The 24881-nt window shown below is 41.5% G+C and overlaps 1 protein-coding gene across 5 annotated transcripts in view; it reads left to right on the top strand.

Annotated features, from left to right (window-relative positions):
• The window catches only part of CPNE4 (copine 4), a 531556-nt gene that overhangs the window by 486395 nt on the left and 20280 nt on the right, over positions 1-24881 (top strand). For all 5 annotated transcript variants that reach the window (XM_066245254.1, XM_066245256.1, XM_066245258.1 and 2 more), the window contains exon 11: positions 7404-7537. In XM_066245254.1, coding sequence (XP_066101351.1) covers positions 7404-7537 — 134 coding nt within the window. The remainder of the gene's footprint in view (positions 1-7403; positions 7538-24881) is intronic.

Raw genomic sequence — 24881 nt, 5'->3', positions numbered from 1 at the left:
GATGTGAAATACATTTATATGAAAATCCTCATGAAGGCCACTCACACAGCTTATTTTCTTATTTGCGTTTGAGTGACACATTCATGGTGCTTGCTGAGCGCCTCTCAGCATCATCAGTGATAATTGAGACTGGCCTATCTCCCTTGGACCCTTGACTCTTGCCCCTCCCAACAGGGGCCGGTATACTCTGCGTCCAGCTTTAACAGGGAACATAAAGGCAAGTTCAGGGACAAGGATTCATTGTAATGTATAAATATAATTAGATTGAAAACATTATATATAAATAATTATGTGTCTTTAAAATTATTTAGTATAAGACATATTTTTATCAGATAAAGCTTTTATATGATATGAAAATTTTTTTAAAATAAAAAAAAGAGGCCCTGGCCGGTTGGCTCAGTAGTAGAGCGTCAGCCTGGCGTGTGGGAGTCCCGGGTTCGATTCCCGGCCAGGGCACACAGGAGAAGCGCCCATTTGCTTCTCCACCCCTCCCCCTCTCCTTCCTCTCTGTCTCTCTCTTCCCCTCCTGCAGCCAAGGCTCCATTGGAGCAAAGATGGCCCAGGCACTGAGGATGGCTTCGTGGCCTATGCCTCAGGTGCTAGAGTGGCTCTGGTCGCAACAGAGCGATGCCCCAGATGGGCAGAGCATCATCCCCTGGTGGGCATGCCAGGTGGATCCCGGTCGGGCGCATGCGGGAGTCTGTCTGACTGCCTCCCCGTGTCCAGCTTCAGAAAAATACACACACACACACACACACACACACACACACACACACGCAAAGAAATGGTCCAAACTAAACAGTATCTTCACCTACAGCCTCATCATATAGGTCCAAACTGTGTCCAAAAACAAAAAACCTACCCCAGCAGGTGATATTGCAAAGGTTGACTACAGAAATATTTAAGCAACTGCAGATGTTGGTTCGCAGCGGTTTCCCTTAGAAAACATCCGAGAGGGTCAAAATTGGCCCATTTGTCCCAGGCTGGGGAGGGATTTAAGGAGTGGACTCATTTTGTTAAGAAACTAAAAATGTCCGAAGACAAAGTCTCATCATTCACTTCCAGCCTTTTCTGGAAAGCAGCTCCACGCGTGGGGGCTTGTTGGCGGAGAGCAAGCGTTTTGCATTCTTCCTCTGCCAGGTTTTGTCAAGCTGCTCCACAGCCCCGCTTAATGAGGAGAGAGGCGTCCTGGGCAGAAGGGGAGAGCCATGGGTGGCGCCTGTTCTCGGGCTGCCCACTGGGAAGATTGGAGCGCATACCAGAACCATAGGCTTCTGTAAATAAATGTTTCCTATCAGACAATGAAAACATCCTGGCCCTGAATACCCACTCCATTCAGGACACCACCAAGGCGTCAGCAACCACCAAGCTGGCATTTTTCTGTCATTAGCTTGCTTTTATTTCTCAACTTCATCCCATCCTTAACTGTCTCCCTGTTGCTTTTTAAAATAAACCTAACCTTTCACTCTGTTCTCTTTTCACTAAGGCTAACTGTAAAGAACACCGAGAATTCTTGGTAGAAGGCCACCTCCTAAAGATAGATATTTTATCTCTCGCTCCATCAGGGAGACTTTAGAAACCATCAATTGCCAAGAAAAATAGTCTTTAGCTACCGTGTGCCTTAGACTGTTCATTGCTGTTGTCAAACGATCGAATTGTTGTGTTATGAGCAAGGGAAGCTGCAGAAAGGGGTGAGTGGTAAGGGTTACTGGTTTATGTCCTTATTCATCAGGTAATTTTTTTTTTTTTTTTTGGTATTTTTCTAAAGCTGGAAACGGGGAGAGACAGTCAGACAGACTCCCGCATGCGCCCGACCGGGATCCACCCGGCACGCCCACCAGGGGCGACGCTCTGCCAACCAGGGGGCGATGCTCTGCCCCTCCGGGGTGTCGCTCTGCTGCCACCAGAGCCACTCTAGCGCCTGGGGCAGAGGCCAAGGAGCCATCCTCAGCGCCTGGGCCATCTTTGCTCCAATGGAGCCTTGGCTGCAGGAGGGGAAGAGAGAGACAGAGAGGAAGGAGGGGGTGGGGGTGGAGAAGCAAATGGGCGCTTCTCCTATGTGCCCTGGCCGGAAATCGAACCCGGGTCCCCTGCACGCCAGGCCGACGCTCTACTGCTGAGCCAACCGGCCAGGGCCCAGGTAATTTTTTAGTATATACCCCTCCCCCAAAGCTTTATCAGAATCTCTTGCACTGGAAGAGCTCTGTGGTTGTCAGACACATGGTGGTGGGGGAGAGGGAGTCTCCTTGGAAAAGTAGACAGGCCAGTCTCAATTATCACTGATGATGCTGAGAGGCGCTCAGCAAGCACCATGAATGTGTCACTCAAACGCAAATAAGAAAATAAGCTGTGTGAGTGGCCTTCATGAGGATTTTCATATAAATGTATTTCACATCACTGAAGATATTACTAACAAGCTACCCCTAAGTTGTTTAATGACTCCTGAATCCTTGGAAGTAACATCAATATCCAGCTTCCAATTTTTATTCTTTGAAGTATTTCTCCATTGCCCTCCGGGATTTCCCACTGCCAACATTCACAGTAGGTATGATTGTCTGGGGTTTCAGCCACTGAACGGAACGCTTCATTTCTAGGTAGCTGCTGTGTTCGCTATAAGAGATTCCATATATTGAAATGTTTCTTTTGGTCTGGGGTACGACATCTGTTATGCGCATTAACTTATTAGAGTACATCCATCCTGTAGGTCGAAAAGCCAAAATCTTCTCATATCTGCCATTAAACTTCTTCAAATGACTCTGCAAAATTAATGTGCATCATGGGAAGAAGGTGGACTAGTGAACTGCACATGTCTGTAGTGATGAGGTCATTAACTTCTGGTATGTTGAGGCACCGCAGAGTTTTATATTTTTCTTGGGACATGCCTACTTTTGAACCTAAAACATCAGGAAAAGTAGAAACTCCAGTGGCCTGCCTGCCAAAAATGGGTAGAATTTCCATCAGGTATGTTGTATGTCTAGACAACACCACCAAGTCCTGGCAGCCCAACACCAGGCTTCCAACACTGATCTCAGGTTGTCCCACTGTCCTCCAGGTGTCATCTCCTCCATCCCCAAAGAAATCTGGCTGCTCCCTTTCCCTAACTGGCATCTATTTCCACATTTAATCAGTCACCTAATTCTATTCGCTCTTTATCCTTAACATCTGCAATCACAATCCCCTTCTTCCTATCATTCCCACCCCACTCTAGTTTGTTACGCATAAGGGCGTGGTGCCAAGAAGACCCAGATTCAAAACCCCAAGGTCGTGGCTGGAGCACAGACTCACCAGCTTGAGCACAGGATCATAGACATGACCCCATGGTTGCTGACTTGATCCCAAAGGTCACTGGCTTGGCTAGAACCCCCCAGTCAAGGCACATATGAGAAAGCAGTCAATGAACCGGTAAGGTGCCACACCCGCGAGCTGATTCTTTTCATCTCTCTCCCTTTGTGTCTGTCTGTCCCTCTCTCTCACTCTCTCTCTCTCTCTCTCAAAAAAACCCCACAAAATTCAAGTGTAGAGTCAACTGAGATAAGTACCTCCCAGAGTTTATGTTCCAGTCACCTCTCTTGCCTGACCTTAGTTTCAGCCTGATTTTAGAAATTTCCTTTAAAATGTATTGTTGCCAAAATCTATGTATGTTCATTTAGACATTCTTTTAATACCACAACATACTCATCCAGGTGATGTACCTGGGCTCAGGTGCTGCCACTGGGTGCCTGCATGCCTGGAGAACCTCGCCCTTACTTGGGAGACAAGAGGAACAATTACATCTCTTGAATTGTCATTTTTTTTAATGGAGGTTTTTCCCTCTGGTCTTTATATTATCTAATTTCATTCTCTGCTTTTATATCAAGACACCGGCATGTTTCTGCCATCACAGGATCCCCTTGACACTCTCAGGTGGTCAGCACATGGAACACGTATGCAGCATGGAGAGCACAGGTAGAGGGATGTGGTGACCTTTGATGCAGGGCATTATCCTAAGAAGGAGTGAGGTGAGCCGCAGATACTCGCTCTTCATCATGTATCCACACTTGCCAATCATTTGCATTCTAGATAAACTGGAACAGAATCAAAGGTATCTCCATAACAACATTCTCATATTCTTTGGAATTTTCTAGAGCCCTAACATGTTTTCTTCAGTAGGAGAGATAGAGGTGGCTTCACACCTGGCCTTCCCAGCACTGTTTTTACCTTTGAAACACTAGGTATGCACGTGCAATGTGCCATTATTACATAAGTGTGTCTTGTCAGGACAAAAAGGCTGAGAATGGTGGCCCTGCGTGTTTGAGCTTAGTAAACCCAGGGGAACTCTAGATGTATGATTTCTTCAAACACTATCTCTCAGGCACCTCTCAAGAATGCCTCTTGGAATCTTCCTAGAATTATCTGTCTGTATTTGGACTTCTGTCCTGTTGGGGTCCCTGTGGGTGGGTTCTGGAGTGCTTTCACCTCCTCCTCCTTTAAAACAGATGTTGGTTACACACACACATACACACACACACAACTAGCATATCATCAAAAGTCCTTGATTGAAAGGACCATCACCTATTGTCTTCCTCTTTTTTCCCAGTGGGTTGGCTTTCACCTTCTGGCTAAAATCTATCTTAGAAGGTGTTAGATTTTACTGGTCCTTTTAGGTCACCTGCAGTCATCTTCAGTAACATATCTGATCACTATTGTGCAAGCATTCAGCATGCACATGCACACACACACACACACACACACATTTCAATTGTCCTTTTCCTACCTTTTATAACTGCTTTGATCACAAAGAGATGTTTATTCAAGGCCATTCTTCTCTCCTAAGTTACTTTAGTTGCCTCCTAGCTAGTCTCCCTACCTTCAGACCCAATCCACTCCATTCCTTGTAAGAAAAAATCATATCCAATGAATCATCTCAGGATGTTGATTACAAATCTTCATGACCTCTAGCATATATTCTGCTATAATGGAGGATCAGAGTCTTTGGAGCCATATACACTTGAGTTTAAACCAGCTCTGTCCCCTATGACATATATGACCTTCATCACCTTTGGGCATCAGTATCTTCATCAGTTGAAAGGAATAGCAATCTCTACCTCCCAGAGTCTTTATGAAAATGAAACAACAATGCCTGTAACACAGCATAGAATCTGACACAACGTAGGGTTTGTTACAAAGGTTACCCCTCTCTTCTTCTCGTTGTTACCTATAGTAGGACATCTATAAGTGGTAAAAAAATAATATGCCATTTTTCTTCGCATGACCTTTCCTTTTGAAACACTGGTAGTACTAGAAGTTTATTAGTTGGTACTCCCTTGTTGAAAATGTCTGGGTATTCTGAAAATAGAACTTGAACCCTGCTTAAATTTATTTTAAACATTATCCGATGGAGGGGTGAGGGGAAAGGGGGGGAGAAATCAATGATGAAAAAATAACTATATAGACTGACCTTTGAGGGGCACAGTGAATATAGCATCAACCTGAGGAAATGCTGAGGTTGCCAATTTGAAACCCCAGGCTTGCCAAGTCAAGGCACATACGAGAAACAACTACTACGAGTTGATGCTTCCTGCTCCTCCCCACTCTCTTTCAACCCTCTGTTTAATAAATGAATAAATAAATAAATAAATAAATAAATAACTTTATAAAGAACAAAAGAGGTTGGCCTGACCTGTGGTGGCGCAGTGGGATAGGGCATCGACCTGGAACACTGAGGTTGCCAGTTCGAAATCCTGGGTTTGCCTGGTCAAGGCACGTATGGGAGTTGATGCTTTGATGCTTCCTGCTCCTCCCACTTCTCTCTTTCTCTCTCTCTCTCTCCCTCTTTCCCCCCTCTCTGAAAATAATAAAATAGTCTTTAAAAATTTTTTTTTTAAAAAGGAGGTTGTAAATAAATTACAGTTAGCTTTATCTCTTCTAGTTACTTTGGTTCTGTTGTAGGATGACAGTGTAAGACATGGGTGACATTTTCTCCCTGTCAACTTTGCAGGCTGAACAAAAAGAACACATAGCATGTTTTCTCTGTCCTGCCAGGAGTAACTTCTCACACCTTAATAAATCAAATGGGACATTCCAGTTATTTGCTCTAATGAAATTTTGCAAAATATTTTGCGGATACCATTTCCCACCCACAAGATCATAAGAGAAAACAGAGCCTTCCTGTCATGAGAAGGCCAGTGGGTAAATTCTGCTGAATGCTGAAGGACAAGGAAAGAGGGAACGTGAACATTTTCTTCTCCCCTATAACTCTTTTCATTTTAATCCCTCCTTCCTCCCTACCCCAATTTTTTAGAGAGGTGTTGGCCGGGTTAGTATTTATTTAAATAGTAATGATGTTGGAAACTAGAAGGAATGTTCCTCCCTGTTTTAGCTCCCTCGAGGCTTAAAGCAGTGTTCCCCAACCTTTTCTGGGCTACGGACCGGTTTAATGTCAGAAAATATTTTCACGGACCGGCCTTTAGGGTTGGATGGATAAATGTATCACGTAACCAAGACAAGCATCAAGAGTGCGTCTTAGACGAATGTAACAGAGGGAATCTGGTCATTTTTTAAAAATAAAACATTGTTCAGACTTAAATATAAATAAAACAGAAATAATGTAAGTTATTTATTCTTTCTCTGTGGACCAGTACCAAATGGCCCACAGACCAGTACCATTCCGCGGCCCAGGGGTTGGGGACCACTGGCTTAAAGCATTTTTATTGTTCTTATGATAAATGTTGGGTGAGTCCATTTTTATTTAGATGACAGTGATGTTGGGGCAGGCTCAGAAAACATTTAAGAAGTTCAAGGATAATGACTACTTGGTGGCAAGATAGGTTTCCCTCCTCCACTTCCCACTCACAATGCCGGAACATTGAGGCATCTTCTCTGTTAAAGGCGGCAGTTCTTACATGAATGGGAACCCAAAGTTGAATTCCTTACACGAGGCTGCTGCTTACAGAAAATTTATCACCACCACTTCAACACCTCTTTCTTCAATTGGATACTCACGAAAATACAACGATGGCTTTCTTAGAGAAACCACATCTTTAACGCAGAATTTGGTTTGAAGGGATTTTACCTGTGGCTCAGAGATGGCATTGTCCTGCCCAGAGAAGTCCTTTCTTAATGAATTAAGATGTTCTGCCCTTGCTGGCTGGTGACATGGATCAGCTGCAGCCGGTCTCTCTGACCTTTGTGTCAATCTCCAGTTCTGTTTTGGAAAAGGCGAAGTGAGGGCATTGGGGGATGGAAGATCGAAATGGCCTCAACCCTCGTTTGTTAAGTTAATTGATTTCTTCTCTGACTCACTTCATGGGCAGGTTATGTAACATGCTGCTGTTTTCCATCTCAGGCCATGTCTCTATTGTGTCTTACCCTTCCTCCGAGGTGCATTCCCTTTAAATCTACCCTTCTCCTGTTTTCTCTTCCAGGTAGCTATAGATTTCACCGCTTCAAACGGAGACCCCAGGAACAGCTGTTCCCTGCATTACATCCACCCCTACCAGCCCAACGAGTACCTGAAGGCCTTGGTGGCTGTCGGGGAGATTTGCCAAGACTACGACAGGTACAAGACTTCGGGTTGGCTTAGGCCTTCTCCTCTCTCTGTGGGTCCCGATGATCCCTGGCTGATCCTTGGCAGAAGAGTGGAAATTAAGTCTGGTAATTTATCATGCAGAGACTCATGCAGGGACAGAATAAAGCTTTGCCCCAAACCTAGAGAAACTGAATTCGTGCCATGTTCACCTTAGTCGCACACGCACACGAAAATGTTTTTTTCTCAGGTTTCTTTAATTGGCTTGGGAGACCACTGGATAGCAATTGTGGTTTCCCAAAGTTTTAGTCCGTGCTTTGCTCTTCAAAGTTTGGTTCATGAACTAGCAGCATCACCTCAGAACTTACAAATCTCCAGCCCCATCCCAGCCAGACCTACTGAATCAGAGTCTGCATGTTAACTATATTGTCTTGATGATCTGAGTGCACTTTAGAGTTTGGGATACACCAGTTTATTGGATGTTATTGCATCTAATCCTCCTATTAACCCTCGTGTAGTAGGTATTACTTAACAGAAAAGGAAAACTGCAAGGAGGTTAAGTAATCTGTGTGCTGTCACATAGCCAGAGGCAGGACTGAATCCAGATCTCTCTCATTCAATAGCTTAAGCTCACAATGACTGTATTTCACTGACCTCAAAAGATATTCGTAACTTTAGCAGAGGGTATGGGTCTGCCTGAGTGTGTGTGTGTGTGTGTGTGTGTGTGTGTGTGTAAGAAACACTATTTTGATATCAGCTGAGCATTATATTTATTTTTACTGGATGGTAAATATTGACCTTTCCTACTAAGATAATGCCCTATAAGAAGTGATTTACATAAATAACATTATAACATTAAGCTGAATTTATTCTGCTTTCCAGTATTTTCAGATGGAGATGAAGTTTTTCATGTGCTTATTCAGGAAGGCTTTTTGAGGTAGAACCAATGCAAATATAACTGGGGCTAAATCCCAGCTGACTCCCTAGTGTGATTATCAGGCAAACCTAGTTAATAACAAACGGCAACTAATTGACCTTTAAAACCAGGAAAATAATAAAAGGAGTTCTGTCCCCCAATTTCAGAGAAAATTTGGGGGATAGCATGATTTCTGTTCTGTCTAGTCTTATAATTGGTGATAACTATATATATATATTTTTTTAAATATATATATATATATTTTAAAAAAACTATTATGCAGGCACCTAGAAACCAGAATGTGCCGAGAAACCAACAGGACAGGCAATGGGAAAGGTCCCCTTAGTGTCCTTCCTGCCAGCAGATCTCTGGATTTGGCGTGGTCATCGCCAGTAACTCAGATGTGTGTGAGGGCAGTTGGGGAATGAATGACAGGTCCAGTTAAAGCAAAGAGCTTTAAACACTCGGGCTCTTGCCGATACTTCCCCTCCTCAACATTTAGAACAGAGGGCAACTGCATTATCATGACCTTATTGAAGTGGTGCCTCTTCTATTTAACCTTGAGATAGTGACAGTGAAGACAACAGCTCTGATTTCCTTAGGCCCCAATTACAGGGGAGATTCCTAAAGAGGTGTATAGCATGTGGAGATTTCCACCAGAACAAGAAAATACTGACAAATTGCATTGCCACTGTCAGAAACTTCTCGAAACATCCTCAGGACACCAAAACAGTAATTCTAATCCTTCTCTCTGCCTCACACACACAAATAATCTAGTATAACAATGTGTGCGTAAAAAGACAAGAAGCAACAGAGGACATATCTTCAGGGATCTTAATAACTTTTAAATATTTGAAATGTTTATAAAAGAAACAAAGTAGGTAAATGCACTTGATGCAGATGTCCTACAACAGGTGCTCAACAATAAAGCTAACTGTGACTCTGCAGGGGAGAAGTCTGTATAACAATGAATTCCAGAGAGAAGATTGGTGGGTTGTCTGAAAGTAAGATGCTAATGGCCAGCGCCCTCACCACGGCTAGCGGCAGGTTCCCAGGATGATCAGGACCAGGCTACCAAACCTCTCTTTCCTGCCCGCCCCGCACACCATGTGCGGAGATTCTAATTGGACGGACGCATACATCTTTTAGAGCCGTTATCCACTTATAATAGCAACCAGGCAGAGTCTGGGGAGCATTCTCTCTTCCTTCAAAAATTTAGATTCAGTACAAAAATAAGATATGATACCTTATGGGTTATGTGAAAAATCTAAGCGATTCTTTTTAAAACCTTAATGGGATAATACCGGAGTTGTGGGCCCCGACTGGCCAAGAAAATCGTGTTTCTTTGGCTCAGTGCATCACATACACACACACACACACACACACACACACACACACATATATATATACACACACACACACATGTATATGACAGCTCAGCATCAAATGGACAAATGCCTAAGGAAGAAAGGGATTGAAAAGCATGGGTACTCTTTTCAAAGACTCCTCAGCAGACTATAAAGCATGCTGCTCTCTTCCAAACTGACAAGTGTCACAATTTCTCCTTTCTGTGGGTGGGTAGACAATAGACAGGCACTCAGGGAATTTCAAGTCGGGGCTTTGGAAGTAATTTTCTTTCAAATCAAAGTCAGTAAGGTTGATGCTCAAAAAGAAACACTTCAATAAAAACTGACGGAGCCCTGGCCGGTTGGCTCAGCGGTAGAGCGTCGGCCTAGCGTGCAGAGGACCAGGGTTCAATTCCCGGCCAGGGCACATAGGAGAAGCGCCCATTTGCTTCTCCACCCCTCCGCTGCGCCTTCCTCTCTGTCTCTCTCTTCCCCTCCCGCAGCCAAGGCTCCATTGGAGCAAAGATGGCCCGGGCGCTGGAGATGGCTCTGTGGCCTCTGCCCCAGGCGCTAGAGTGGCTCTGGTCGCAATATGGCGACACCCAGGAGGGTCGCAACATGGCGACGCCCAGGATGGGCAGAGCATCGCCCCCTGGTGGACAGAGCACCGCCCCTGGTGGGCGTGCCGGGTGGATCCCGGTCGGGCGCATGCGGGAGTCTGTCTGACTGTCTCTCCCTGTTTCCAGCTTCAGAAAATTGCAAAAAAAAAAAAAAACTGACGGAAGGCATCCTTCCCCCTCCCACAGCGACAGGGAGGTTTTTAATCCCCATGAGCCTTAGAAATTCCTCCCAGCCTCTGAGAGCCAAGGGCTTTCTTTCTGCCTTGTACGGTCATTGCTAGCAGGTCGTTACGAGGTGATCCGTGAAGTAGAACAGCTTCAGAGGCGCAGAGAGCTCTTCTCAGGTGGCTTTGAAGGGAAGCTCCTTCCAGATATCTGGTCCTCAAGCCCACAAGGCAACCCCATTCATTCTCTCCCCTTCAACTCCGCACACATGTGCATGCACATGCACAGACACACACGCAGACACATACACACACACACACACACACACACACACTCATATATTCCCAGTTGGTTGTAGCACTTGCCCAGCTCCTGTAAATATCCTGGTCACCTCAAGCTGCTCAAGATCAAGGTGATATCCAACCCTTGGGCCCATAGAGATATGCCTTTGATCAACCACCATGTCCCCTAATAAGAAGACTAGTCTCTCTGCTGTCAAGAGAGTATAGACACTGAATGCACTGCTTGGAAGTGCGGACGGCCACTTTACAGATGTGGCTGCCCCTGAGAAAGGCAAGGATAGCAGAATTGAGGCAGCAGGCTTCCCCCACAGTGTGCTGGGGGCAGTTCTGGGAGGCAAGGTCAGAACTGAAAGACACTCCGGCAGGTGTTTTCAAGTGCAGAGTGTAGGGGTAGAAATCAGAAGGCAGGTGAAGACCACAGTGCTACCCTTTCCTTCCTGCCAACACCAGTCAGTGCTTCTCAGCCTCGGCTGCATACTGGAGCCACCTGGGGAGGTATAAAACAGGCTGACGCCTGGGCTCCTCTCCAGAGACTCTCACTTAGTTAGCTGGAGTGCATTTAATTCTAATGGGCATCCAGGGTTGAGACCCAGAGTTCGGTCAGGACACATGGGGGTCAGATGTGATGGCTAAGAGCCTATGCGGGACCTATTAAATGCCAGGCACCTCACATGGTGCCATAAAGACAGACAGAAATGAATAAAGCACCATTTTCCCCCAAGAGGTTTACCATATAAGAGGAGAGAAAGGCACATCAGTGAATGACAGCCCAGGATGGCCAGGGCCACTTTGTCCTTTGTAAGGATGGAGACTGCATGAGGAGGGCGGGGTTTCCTCTTCTGTGGGAAGAGAGGTGGTCAAAGAGGGCCTTCTGGGGGTGGGGAATTCTGCTTAGAACATAGATGGACTTACTCTTGTTATTGAGTCATTAGACCAGACCAAGCCTCCTAGAAAGGGCAGAGTCAACAGGGGTGATAGAAAGAGCATGGAGTCATGGTGACAGGTGGACCTGGGTTCAGACCCCAGCTCTGCTACCTGTGTTCTCTTCAAGTTGACATTCCCTGAGCTTTGGTTTCCTTGATTGCAAATTGAAGATTGATCTAACTTCCCTTGCAGAGCAGTTATATTAAGTGATTGGCTAGCACAGAGAGGTGAAGTGCAGCATAGGGAATGTAGTCACTAATATTGTAGTAACTAGGTATGGTGCCAGGTGGGTCCTGGAAGTATCAGGGGAGCCACTTTGTAAATTATGGAATTGGCTGACCACTAAGCTGTATACCTGAGACAAAAATTGTGAGCTGCACATAATATACAATGATACTGAATGTCAACTGTAATTAAAAAATAAGATTTTGAAAAAAATAATTTAGCCAAAATAATAAAGTACCTAGTTAGCACAGGTTCCTGCCTATTGAACATATTCAATAAGTAATAGAGACTTATCTTCAGTACTCTCAATGTACTTTTTAAAAAATCAACTGTACACAACAGGGAAAAGAACTATTGTGTCATATATAAAGGTCATTTTTTATTTTATTTATTCATTTTTAGAGAGGAGAGAGAGACAGAGAGGGAGAGAGAGGAGAGAGAGACAGAGAGAGAGAAGGGGGGAGGAGCTGGAAGCATCAACTCCCATATGTGCCTTGACCAGGCAAGCCCAGGGTTTCGAACCGGCGACCTCAGCATTTCGAGGTCGACGCTTTATCCACTGTGCCACCACAGGTCAGGCAAAGGTCATTTTGAACCTTTAAAAAAAAACTGGCTCATATACCCCCAAAAAGAATTTTATAAAAATGCATAACCTTCACACACTTTTACATTAAAATCTAACATTTTCCATCATGAGTTTAAATAATGACAAAGAATGAAAATTCAAGTGTATTGTAAACATGGACATTTAAAAATGAAACTCGTATAACTTCATGAATGCATCCAGGAGAACCTAAATGCCGTAGGTGTTTGATACCCACCATCACCTATTTTAAAAATTCATGAACAAGCTTTGCATTTTGAGTTGAGACTCTAAATTGTTTTTTTTCTTTTTCATGAACTCATAATTCCAATGCCTTCCCCTGGAGGATTTCATCATTTTTAGTTTGAAATTATTTTATTGATCACTGTATCAAATATTTCTATCATAAATATATGAATATAAATTTTAAATTTTCTAATTTCTAAAATTTTCTGACAAAAATATTCAAAGCGCCCTGGCCGGTTGGCTCAGCGGTAGAGCATCGGCCTGGCGTGCGGGGGACCCAGGTTCGATTCCCGGCCAGGGCACATAGGAGAAGCGCCCATTTGCTTCTCCACCCCCCCCTCCTTCCTCTCTGTTTCTCTCTTCCCCTCTCGTAGCCAAGGCTCCATTGGAGCAAAGATGGCCCGGGCGCTGGGGATGGCTCCTTGGCCTCTGCCCCAGGCGCTAGAGTGGCTCTGGTCGCGGCAGAGCGACCCCCCGGAGGGGCAGAGCATCGCCCCCTGGTGGGCAAAGTGTCGCCCCTGGTGGGCGTGCCGGGTGGATCCCGGTCGGGCGCATGCGGGAGTCTGTCTGACTGTCTCTCCCCGTTTCCAGCTTCAGAAAAAAAAAAAAAAATATTCAAAGCATTTTAAAAATATCTTCTAGATAAGTTTTTGTTATAATCATTGTTAGTGCACAATTTATCAGAAGAATATAAATGTATTGGAAATTTTATTATATAATTATTACCTATAAAAACTCTGAATGAAACAGATTGGGTTATTTTCCAGTTAATTTACTAATCTGTACATGATTGCTAGAATCTGTACAGATCACTAGAATGGGAGAGTCTAGCATCAATTTTAATCCAATTTTCTGTTTTTATCAATGTGAATGCTAACAAAACTTTTTATAAATGAGTATATGGTAATGGGAAGAATTTGACTAGCAGTACTATTCAATTCTAACTTGTATATCAAAAAACTCATGTAATGATCTATTATCTATGTGGTGTTTTTTTTTTTTTACTTCTTATGTTTTTATTTATTTTTATAAAATTCATTAGGGTGACATTGGTTAATAAAACCATACAGGTTTCAACTGTACAACTCATTAAACATCGTCTGCACACCACGTGGTGTGCCCATCGCCCAAAATAAATCTCTTCTCATCCCCATTTGTCCCCCTTCGTCCCCTTTTGTCCACTTCCACTTTCCTCCACCCCACTTTGTCTCTGGCTATCACTGTAATGTTGTTTGTATCTATGTGTCATATTTTGGGGGGCTGAATCTCTTTACCTTTTTTCACCTAGTCCCCCACCATCCCCTCCACCACTGACAACTGTCACTCTGTTCTATGTGTCTATGCTTCTGTTTCCGTTTTCTTTGTTGAATTATTTTATTGATTAGATTCTACATATAAATGAGAGCATATGGAATTTGTCTTTCTCTGCCTGGCTCATTTCACTTAGCATAATAATCTCCAGGTCCATCCATGCTGTCGCAAAAGGTAAGGTTTCTTTCTTTTTTACAGCCACGTAGTACTCCATTGTGTATAGGTACCATAGCTTTTTTATCTACTCGTCTACCGATGGGCACTTGCGCTGTTTCCGGATCTTGGCTGTTGTAAATAACACTGCAATGAACAAAGGGGTACATATAGTCTTTTGAATTAGTATTTTGGATTTCTTCAGATATATTCCCAAAATGAGATTGCTGGGTACATTGATTTTTTGAGGAAAATTCATAACATTTTCCACAGTGGCTGCACCAGTCTGCATTTCCTCCAACAGTGCACAAAGGTTCCCTTTTCTCCACATCCTGCCAACACTTGTTGTTTGTTGATTTATTGATGATAGCCATTCTGACAGGTGTGAGATAATGTCTCATTGTGGTTTAATTCAGTGGTCCCAACCTTTTTTGGGCCATGGACCAGTTGAATGTCAGAAAATATTTTCACAGACCAGCCTTTAGAGTGGAACAGATAAATGTATCACGTGACCAAGACAAGCATCAAGAGTGAGTCTTAGATGGATATAACAGAGGGAATCTGGTCATTTTTTAAAAATAAAACATTGTTCAGACTTAAATATAAATAAAACAGAAATAATGTAAGTTATTTATTCTTTCTCTGTGGACTGGTACCAAATGGCCCACGGACTGGTATCGGTCCATGGCCCGGGGGTTGGGGACCACTGGTTTAATTTGCATTTCTCTGATGATTAGTGAGGTTGAGCATCTTTTCATATGTCTGTTGGTTATCTGTTATGTCCCCTTTCGAGACATGTCTATTCAGGCCCTTTCCCGTTTTCTTTTTTTTTTTTTTTTTTTTAATAATTTTATTTTTTTAATGGGGTGACATCAATAAATCAGGATACATATATTCAAGATAACAAGTCCAGGTTATCTTGTCGTTCAATTATGTTGCATACCCATTACCCAAAGTCAGATTGTCCTCTGTCACCTTCTATCTTGTTTTCTTTGTGCCCCTCCCCCTCACCCTTTCCCTCTCCCATTCCCCCTCCCCCCCGTAACCACCACACTCTTATCAATGTCTCTTAGTTTCACTTTTATGTCCCAACTACGTATGGAATAATGCAGTTCCTGGTTTTTTCTGATTTACTTATTTCGCTTCGTATCATGTTATCAAGATCCCACCATTTTGCTGTAAATGTTCCGATGTCATCATTTCTTATGGCTGAGTAGTATTCCATAGTGTATATGTGCCACATCTTCTTTATCCAGTCATCTATTGACGGGCTTTTTGGTTGTTTCCATGTCCTGGCCACTGTGAACAATGCTGCAATAAACATGGGGCTGCATGTGACTTTACGTATCAATGTTTCTGAGTTTTTGGGGTATATACCCAGTAGAGGGATTGCTGGGTCATAAGGTAGTTCTATTTTCAGTTTTTTGAGGAACCACCATACTTTCTTCCATAATGGTTGTACTACTTTACATTCCCACCAACAGTGGATGAGGGTTCCTTTTTCTCCACAGCCTCTCCAACATTTGCTATCACCTGTCTTGCTAATAATAGCTAATCGAACAGATGTGAGGTGGTATCTCATTGCCGTTTTGATTTGCATTTCTCTAATAGCTAAAGAAGATGAGCATCTTTTCATATATCTGTTGGCCATTTGTATTTCTTCCTGGGAGAAGTGTCTGTTCATATACTCTTCCCATTTTTTTATTGGATTGTTTGTTTGTTTGTTGTTGAGTTTTATGAGTTCTTTGTATATTTTGGATATTAGGCCCTTATCTGAGCTGTTGTTTGAAAAAATCATTTCCCATTTAGTTGGCTGTCCGTTTATTTTGTTATCAGTTTCTCTTGCTGAGCAAAAACTTCTTAGTCTGATGTAGTCCCATTCATTAATTTTTGCCTTCACTTCTCTTGCCTGTGGAGTCAAATTCATAAAATGCTTTTTAAAACCCAGGTCCATGAGTTGAGTACCTATGTCTCCTTCTATGTACTTAATTGTTTCAGGTCTTATGTTTAGATCTTTGATCCATTTTGAGTTAATTTTTGTACAGGGAGAGAGACTGTAGTCCAGTTTTCATTCTTTTGCATGTGGCTTTCCAGTTTTCCCTAGCACCATTTATTGAAGAGGCTTTCTTTTCTCCATTGTGTGTTGTTGGCCCCTTTATCAAAAATTATTTGACTATATATATGTGGTTTTATTTCTGGACTTTCTATTCTGTTCCATTGATCTGAGTGTCTATTTTTCTGCCAATACCATGCTGTTTTGATTGTCGTGGCCCTATAATATAGTTTGAAGTCAGGTATTGTAATGCCCCCAGCTTCATTCTTTTTTTTTAGGATTGCTTTGGTTATTCGGGGTTTTTTATAGTTCCATATAAATCTGATGATTTTTTGCTCTATTTCTTTAAAAAACGTCATTGGAAGTTTGATGGGAATTGCATTAAATTTGTAGATTGCTTTGGGTAATATAGCCATCTTGATTATATTTAGTCTTCCTAGCCAAGAACAAGGTATATTCTTCCATCTCATTATATCTTTTTTGATTTCCCTTAATAATGGTTTATAGTTTTCATTATATAAGTCCTTTACATTCTTTGTTATGTTTATCCTAAGTATTTTATTTTTTTTGTTGCAATTGTGAAGGGGATTATTCTTTTGAGTTCGTTCTCAATTGTTTCATTGTTGGCATATAGAAAGGCTATTGACTTCTGTATGTTAATTTGTATCCTGCGACCTTACTGTATTGCTTATTGTTTTCTAGTAGTCTTTTTGTGGATTCTTTGGGGTTTTCGATGTATAGGATCATATCATCTGCAAAAAGTGATACCTTTACTTCTTCTTTTCTGATATGGATGCCTTTTATTTCTTTGTCTTGTCTGATTGCTCTGGCTAGAACCTCTAGTACCACATTAAATAACAGTGGAGAGAGTGAACAACCCTGTCTTGTTCCTGACTTAAGGGGGAAAGCCTTCAGTTTAGTGCCATTTAATATGATGTTAGCTGATGGTTTATCATATATGGCCTTTATCATGTTGAGATATTTTCCTTCTATACCCATTTTGTTGAGAGTCTTTTTTTTTTTTTTTTTAATATAGAGTCTTAAACATAAAATTGTGTTGTATTTTATCAAAAGCCTTTTCTGCATCTATTGATAAGATCATGTGGTTTTGTTCTTTGTTTTGTTGATATGGTGTATTACATTAACTGTTTTACGTATGTTGAACCATCCTTGAGATTCTGGGATGAATCCCACTTGATCATGATGTATTATTTTTTTAATATGTTGTTGTATTCGATTTGCTAGTATTTTGTTAGTATTTTAGCATCTGTATTCATTAGAGATATTGGTCTGTAGTTTTCTTTTTTTTGTGCCATCCTTGCCTGGTTTTGGTATGAGGGTTATGTTGGCCTCATAAAATGTGTTTGGAAGTATTGCTTCTTCTTCAATTTTTTGGAAGACTTTGAGTAGAATAGGAACCAAGTCTTCTTTGAATGTTTGATAAAATTCGCTGGTATAGCCGTCAGGGCCTGGACTTTATTTTTTGGGGAGGTTTTTAATGGTTTTTTTCTATTTCTTCTCTACTGATAGGTCTGTTTAGGCTTTCTGCTTCTTCTTGACTCAGTCTAGGAAGGTTGTATTGTTCTAGGAATTTATCCATTTCTTCTAGGTTGTTGAATTTAGTGGCATAAAGTTTTTCATAGTATTCTACAATAATTCTTTGTATATCTACGGTGTCTGTGGTGATTTTCTCCTCTTTCATTTTGGATTTTGTTTATGAGTTCTTTCTCTTTTTTCCTTGGTAAGTCTTGCCAATGGTTTGTCAATTTTGTTGATCTTTTCAGAGAACCAGCTCCTTGTTCTATTAATTTTTTCTATAGTTTTTCTGTTCTCTAATTCATTTATTTCTGCTCTGATTTTTATTATCTCCTTCCTTCGGCTGGTTTTGGGTTGTCTTTGTTCTTCTTTCTCTAGTTCCTTAAGGTGTGAAGTTAAGTGGTTCACTTGGGCTCTCTCTTGTTTGTTCATATATGCCTGAAGTGATTTGAACTTCCCTCTTATCACTGCTTTTGCTGCATCCCAGAGATTCTGATATGTCGTATTGTCATTTTCATTAGTCTGTATATATCTTTTGATCTCTGCACTTATTTCTTCTTTGACCCATTCATTTTTTAAAAGTATGTTGTTTAGTTTCCACATTTTTGTGGGATTTTTTTCCTCTTTTTCGCAGTTGAATTCTAGTTTCAAGGCTTTATGATCAGAAAATATGCTTGGTACAACTTTGATTTTTCTGAATTTGCTGATGTTGTTTTTGTGGCCCAATATATGGTCAATTCTTGAGAATGATCCATGTACACTGGAGAAAAATGTATACTCAGTCACTTTGGGATGAAATGTCCTGTAGATGTCTATCATATCCAGGTGCTCTAGTGTTTTGTTTAAGGCCACTATGTCTTTGTTGATTATCTGTTTGGATGACAGATCTAGAGCTGTCAGCGGTGTATTGAGGTCTCCAAGTATGATTGTATTTTTGTCAGTTTTTGTTTTAAGATCAATAAGTAGCTTTCTTATATATTTTGGTGCTCCTTGGTTTGGTGCATATATATTAAGAATTGTTATGTCTTCTTGATTCAGTGTCCCTTAGCCATTATGAAATGGCCATTTTTGTCTCTGAGTACTTTTCCTGTCTTGTAGTCAGCATTATCTGATATGAGTATTGCTACACCTGCTTTTTTTTTGGATGTTATTTGCTTGGAGTATTGTTTTCCAGCCTTTCACTTTGAATTTGTTTTTATCCTGTTACTTAGATGAGTTCCTGTAGGCAGCATACAGTTTGGATTTTCTTTTTTAATCCCATTCTGCTACTCTGTGCCTTTTTTATTGGTGAGTTTAATCCGTTTACATTTAGTGTAATTATTGATACTTGTGAGTTCTCTATTGCCATTTTATATCTTGCTTTCTGTTAGTTTTGTGTCTTGTTTGATCCTTCTCTTTCGTTTTTCTATCTTTTGTTTTTTATTTGGTTGTATTCCATACATCTTTCCTCTGTTGCTATCTTTTTTATCTCATGTGCTTCTGTGGTGGTTTTTTCAATGGTGGTTACCTTTAAATAATGAAAAGGGTCCCTACCCTGTTCATTGTAGCGAACTATTTTGTGAGTACTTTTGCACTCCATCGTCCTTTGCTACTGTTAATCTCCATCTTCTCCCCCTCTTTCTTTTTGTTGTTGTCACAGTTTAAATTTTAGTTTTTATTGTGTTCTTCTTGGAGCTTTTACTTGTGGCTCTGTTTTTTTTTTTTTTTGTTCTTTGTATCTGATTGGAAAACCCCCTTTAGTAATTCCTGGAGTGGGGGTTTTCTGATGATAAATTCCCTCATCTTTTCTGTATCTGTGAATGTTTTTATTTCTCCTTCGTATTTGAATGATAGCTTTGATGGGTATAGTATTCGTGGCTGAAAGTTCCTCTCTTTCAGGACTTTAAATATTGGGGTCCACTCTCTTCTAGCTTGTAGAGTTTCTGCTGAGAAATCTGATGATTATCTAATGGGCCTTCCTTTATATGTTGTATTCTTCTTTTCCCTGGCTGCCTTGAGAATTTTTTCTTTGCTGTTGGTTTGTGTCAATTTCATTATGATATGCCTTGGAGTAGGTTTGTTGGAGTTAAGAAAACTCGGAGTTTTGTTTGCTTCTTGAACTTGAGGCTTTAGTTCTTTCCACAGGCTTGGGAAGTTCTCATCTATTATTTGTTTGAGTATGTTTTCCATTCCATTTTCTCTCTCTTCTCCCTCTGATATTCCCTTTATTCTTATGTTATTCTTTTTGATGGAGTCAGATAATTCTTGTAGGGCTATCTCATTTTTTTTAATTTTTGAGTCTCTTTCTTCTTCTCTCTGTTGTGCCTCAAGTTGCTTGTCTTCTATTTCACTAATCCTTTCTTCTATCTGACCTGTTCTATTAGCTAAGCTTGTTACTTCATTTTTCAGCTCGTGAATTTTGTTTTTCATCTCTGTTTGATTTGTTTTTATAGTTTTAATTTCCTTGGACATATATTCTTTGTGTTCATTGAGTTGTTTTCTGAGCTCCCTAAATTGCCTTTCTGTGTTTTCTTGTATATCTTGGAGAATTTTTAGGATTTCTATCTTGAATTCTCTGTCATTTAGCTTCAAGGTTTCCAATATATTAAATTTTTTCTCCATAGATTTTTCCTCATCTAGCTGTGTTACCTCTCTTTCTTTTGTATTCATGATATTCGATTTTCTCTTCCTTAATGGCATCTGAGGGTGGTTTTGTTGATAGTATTAATGAGATTTAATAAAGAATAAAAAGTTAAAAAAAAGAAAAAAGTAAAAAATCTAAGAGTTGTTTTTTAAAAAAAATTAATAATGAAATAAAGAAAAGTAAAATAAAATAAAAATTTTAAAAAAAGGAAATTATTCCCCCCCCCTCCGTTTTTCCTCTCCTCTCCTCTCCCCTCTTTCTTGAGAAAATCTTGTGGTGAACTGTGAATTATAACAAACAATGCCTGTGATGGAGGGCCTGAATTGCGGAAAAGTAATAAAGGGGCAAAAAAAAAAGAAAAAAAGAGAAAAAAAAGAAAAGAAAAAAAAGGGGGTATGGACCCACAAAAAGCAAATAAGGAAAAAATTTGGGTCAAGAGTAAAATGATTTGCTTTTAGGTGTTGGTTGTCTAAGAGTTATGATGAGAGGAATAAGAGGAAAACAGAAAAATGGGGGGACAAATTAAAAACTTACTATTGTATTTAGTGGAACAAGAACTAGATATAATGGAGAGCCAGGGATGGGAGCACTGCTAGTGAGTTAATAAGGTGAAGTAAAAATCCCCCAAAATGCCATAAACATAAGTTTGAGTCCCAGATAAGATAATTTGTTTGTTATTGAGGTTTGAATGAGAGGAGATGTAAAGGAGAAAGGAAGAAACTAATATAGAGGGAGAAAAGAAAGAGAGAGAGAGAAAAAAAGAGGGAACCACTAAAAGAAGAAAAAAGAAAGGAGAGAGAGAGAGAGTTAAGGGTTTTGGTGTGCAACCCTCATAGAGAGAAAGGAAGAGGAGAGAAAAGATAATGGGAGATGTAACACTTATGGGTAGTGTAGTTCAAGGAGAGGAGAGAGTAAGACCGGCAGAGAGTTAATCAGCCAAATTGGAGGAGGAAAAAAAGTATCAAGAATGAAGATAAGAGAAACAAACAAACAAATATAAGAAAATGGGATAGGTTATAAAGTCTGCAGATTATTCTTGATTTTGAGAGGTTATCTTCTTGCTTTTTCTTTTCTCTCCCTCTTCCTGGTCGGTGACTCTATACCCCGGGTTCTGCCCCTTTGGCATGCTCAGGTAGAGGTTTGCAGTTGATAAGTCTCTATGGCAATGTCATGTATTGTGCTTTAGTCTCGTTGGCAGTCGAGGCTCATTAGCATTTATAGGCTCCGACAGTGAGAGAGTCCGTGTTCCTGGAGCCTGTCTCCTAGTCTTTCCTTCCTCAATTAGTAGCCTGATAATCCAGCTATGGGGTTGCTGCTGCCTCTGCCTGGATAGTAAGAGGCTCAAGAGCTGGCAACTCCCCACTCTATTTCCACTCAGCACAGGGCTCTGGGTAAGGCTCAGTCAGTCAGAGCTGCTAGCATAATCAGGCGGGCTTTCCGCCCACTCAAAGACCTCTGGCTCTGCCACTCTGTCCGGTAACACAGGCGGGCGCCCACTTCTGGGGTGCTTGGCGGAAACTCTCGCTCACTATCTGCGTGCGCAGACCAAGATATCCGGCCAGCAGTCTCATGCTCTGAGTGAAACCCCCAACCACATGGAAAAGTTGCAGCGTTGGAATTGGCTCTCGCTCCGTCCCCGTGCGCTGCTTTTGCAAGGCGCTGGGGTGGCCCTAGATTCCACTTTGGCCCACACAAAGGCCCCTGACTCTGCCCTTCTGTGCGATAACACGGGCGCACACTGCTGAGGCACTCGGAGGAATCTCTCACTCACTATCTGCGCACGCAGACCAGGATATGAGGCCGGCCGCATTTCCCTCTGAGTGAAACCCCCACCAGCACGGAAAATTTCCACCGTTGGAATTAGTTCTCGCTCCCTCCCAAGCGCGGCTTTCCCAGGGCGCTGGGGCTGCCCAGAGATTCTGCTTTCAGCCCACAGAAAGGCCTCTGACTCTGCCTCTCTGTTGGGTAACACGGGCACCCACTCCCGGGGCTTAGGAAGCAATCTCTCACCCACGAACTGCGCACCGACCAGGAGACCGGGTAAAATGGCTGCCCCGCTTGTCTTTCTTTGTTTGGGTTTGGCACGAGTTTTAGCTTGTATTGCCCGTGTTGCCACAGGATCAGTTTTTCCTCGGCTTGGATCTCCGTGCCACAGCCTGGTTCGGCCGTTTGTGCCGCGGCCTGGATCTATTCACCCCCTTTGCCCGCCTCAGTTTCTATATTCACAGTTATCAGAGAAAGCCGCCCTGTTTAGGTTAGTGAGGAAGGCGGAGCATTTCTTACTTCCTAATTCCTTCGGGGTTTGGTTATATATTTAGCCAATTTTTCACTCGACCATACCTTCAGGTGTATTGCGAAGCATCTGGAGGCTCCAAGTATAGGTTTTTCTGTTTCTGGTTGAAGATCTTGTTGAGTTTTGGGGGAGATTTATTGGTATCTCTTCCTACCCCGCCATTACTCTGACGTCATCTCTCTTCCCGTTTTCTTAATTGGGTTGTTTGCCTTCTCGGTATTGAATTTTATAAGTTCTTTTTTATATTTTGGAAATGAACCCTTTATTAGTTGTGTCATTGGCAAATATATTCTCCCATGCAGTGGGTTGCCTTTTCATTTTATTGATGGGTTGTGTTGGGTTTTTTTGCTGTGCTAAATTTTTTTAATTTGATGTAGTCTCATTTGTTTATTTTTTTTCTTTGTTACCCTTGCCCAAAAAGATATATCAGAAAAAAATAAATAAATAAAGCATGAGATAAATGGAGAAGGAAAGAGAGATGTCTGAGATTTTACTGCCTATGTGTTCTAGGATTTTTATGGTTTCACAACTTACATTTAGTCTTTTATCCATTCTGAGTTTATTCTTATGTATGCTGTATATCAATATATTTTTAACAATCTACCAGCTGATATCAGCACTTTGTACAAATTTTTTTAAAGCAAAACATTGGCTAATATCTGACCTGCAGAAGGATTTGCTTCTTGGTGAATCATCATTTACATTTAGAATTGTTCCTGCAGAGTTTTACACCCAGGAGCAATGCAGCATGGGGGTTAAGTTTCAGAATGGGTAAAGGAGAAGGGTAATTGTGAAAGGGAAGTTGTGAGTAGAGAATAGGTCTTTCTGTCTTCTTTGCTGAAGATCAATTTCAGCAAAGAATACATAGTGAAGTCGAGATACTGAATACTGATTTCCTTAAAAGGAAAAAAACAAAACATGCTCTCATGTTCACAGTAGGGCTTTGCAAACCCACATTTTCATGCACCCCTGTTTTAAAACCACATTTTTAGGAACAATCTTTTTAAAATGCCTAAGTGTTCTGCAATGTCCTTTTGCTCTGAGTTCATCTTCATTTTCTTGTGGACGCAGTCATCTGTCTGTACTCCTATTAACCTCTTCCTTTATCGCAAAGCCTTCCAAACAGGGAGGATAAAAATGGTGATTGAAAATGAATCTTCCGTCTGGAGATCCTTTGACCATGGTCATTCCCTGAGGAATGCAGGCCAACATGCTCATCAGCACTGAAGATCATAGGTTCTTTTACTGTATTTTATACTACTTTATCCCAATAGTAAGAAATATTGCCTTTACCAATGTGGTGATATGCCCCTCAATCATCTCTATCGGCAGGTTTCACCAATCATTTTCCCTATACTTGCTAAGTGGCCCCTTCACTCAGTGCTAAGTGGATCCAACCTTGAGGTCTTCAATGTGTTGGCCTGCTGATGCTCACTTGTGTGCTCAACTTGCCTCCTCTTGCCTCTTACATAATAAGGCTCCTCTCTGCTTAGTTTTATTTTTAATCAGTAAGAGCGATGTTTAACTCCATTGTGCTTAGGCTTAAAATTTTTTCTTTCATATATTTACTAGCTAGAGTCTTTGTGGTGGCTAACTTCAGAGAATTGTTGCCCTCCTGGCTCATTAATTATTTCTCTTGTAGGTGAGGCATTTTTCCTACCTCCCTACCCTTCAAACTCAGTTACATAACATTACATCATGCTCAGCAAACTTCAGGTTCCCATGGGTGGCTTAGAAAATAAAAAGGAATATCATTAATGCTGGAACACTGGTTTGGTGATTAGAAATAGATGGAATATTAGATCATAGCCATCCTAAACTCATCAAAGAAGAAAATAAAGGGTGTGGTGCCTTCCAGGTTTCCCTGTTTTGATTTCTGCACTATCTCTGAGTTGGAAGGACCCATCCTCCATCCAGGAAAGCTTTTCTTCAGACTTACCTCTAAAATCCCACAACAGATCCCTTCCCACACCTGTGCGCCCTTGTTGTGGTTAAAGAGGAATTGCTGAGGCAAAGAATTTAAGTATTTCCAAGGACCAGAAGTATTTTTTTTTCCTCAAAGCTGTGGCTAATCCTTTATA

This window comes from Saccopteryx bilineata, chromosome 10, assembly GCF_036850765.1.
Source record: "Saccopteryx bilineata isolate mSacBil1 chromosome 10, mSacBil1_pri_phased_curated, whole genome shotgun sequence".
Lineage (NCBI taxonomy): Eukaryota > Metazoa > Chordata > Mammalia > Chiroptera > Emballonuridae > Saccopteryx > Saccopteryx bilineata.
The sequence above is the reverse complement of the archived record's forward strand: the minus strand, read 5'-3'. Positions and strand labels throughout refer to the sequence as shown.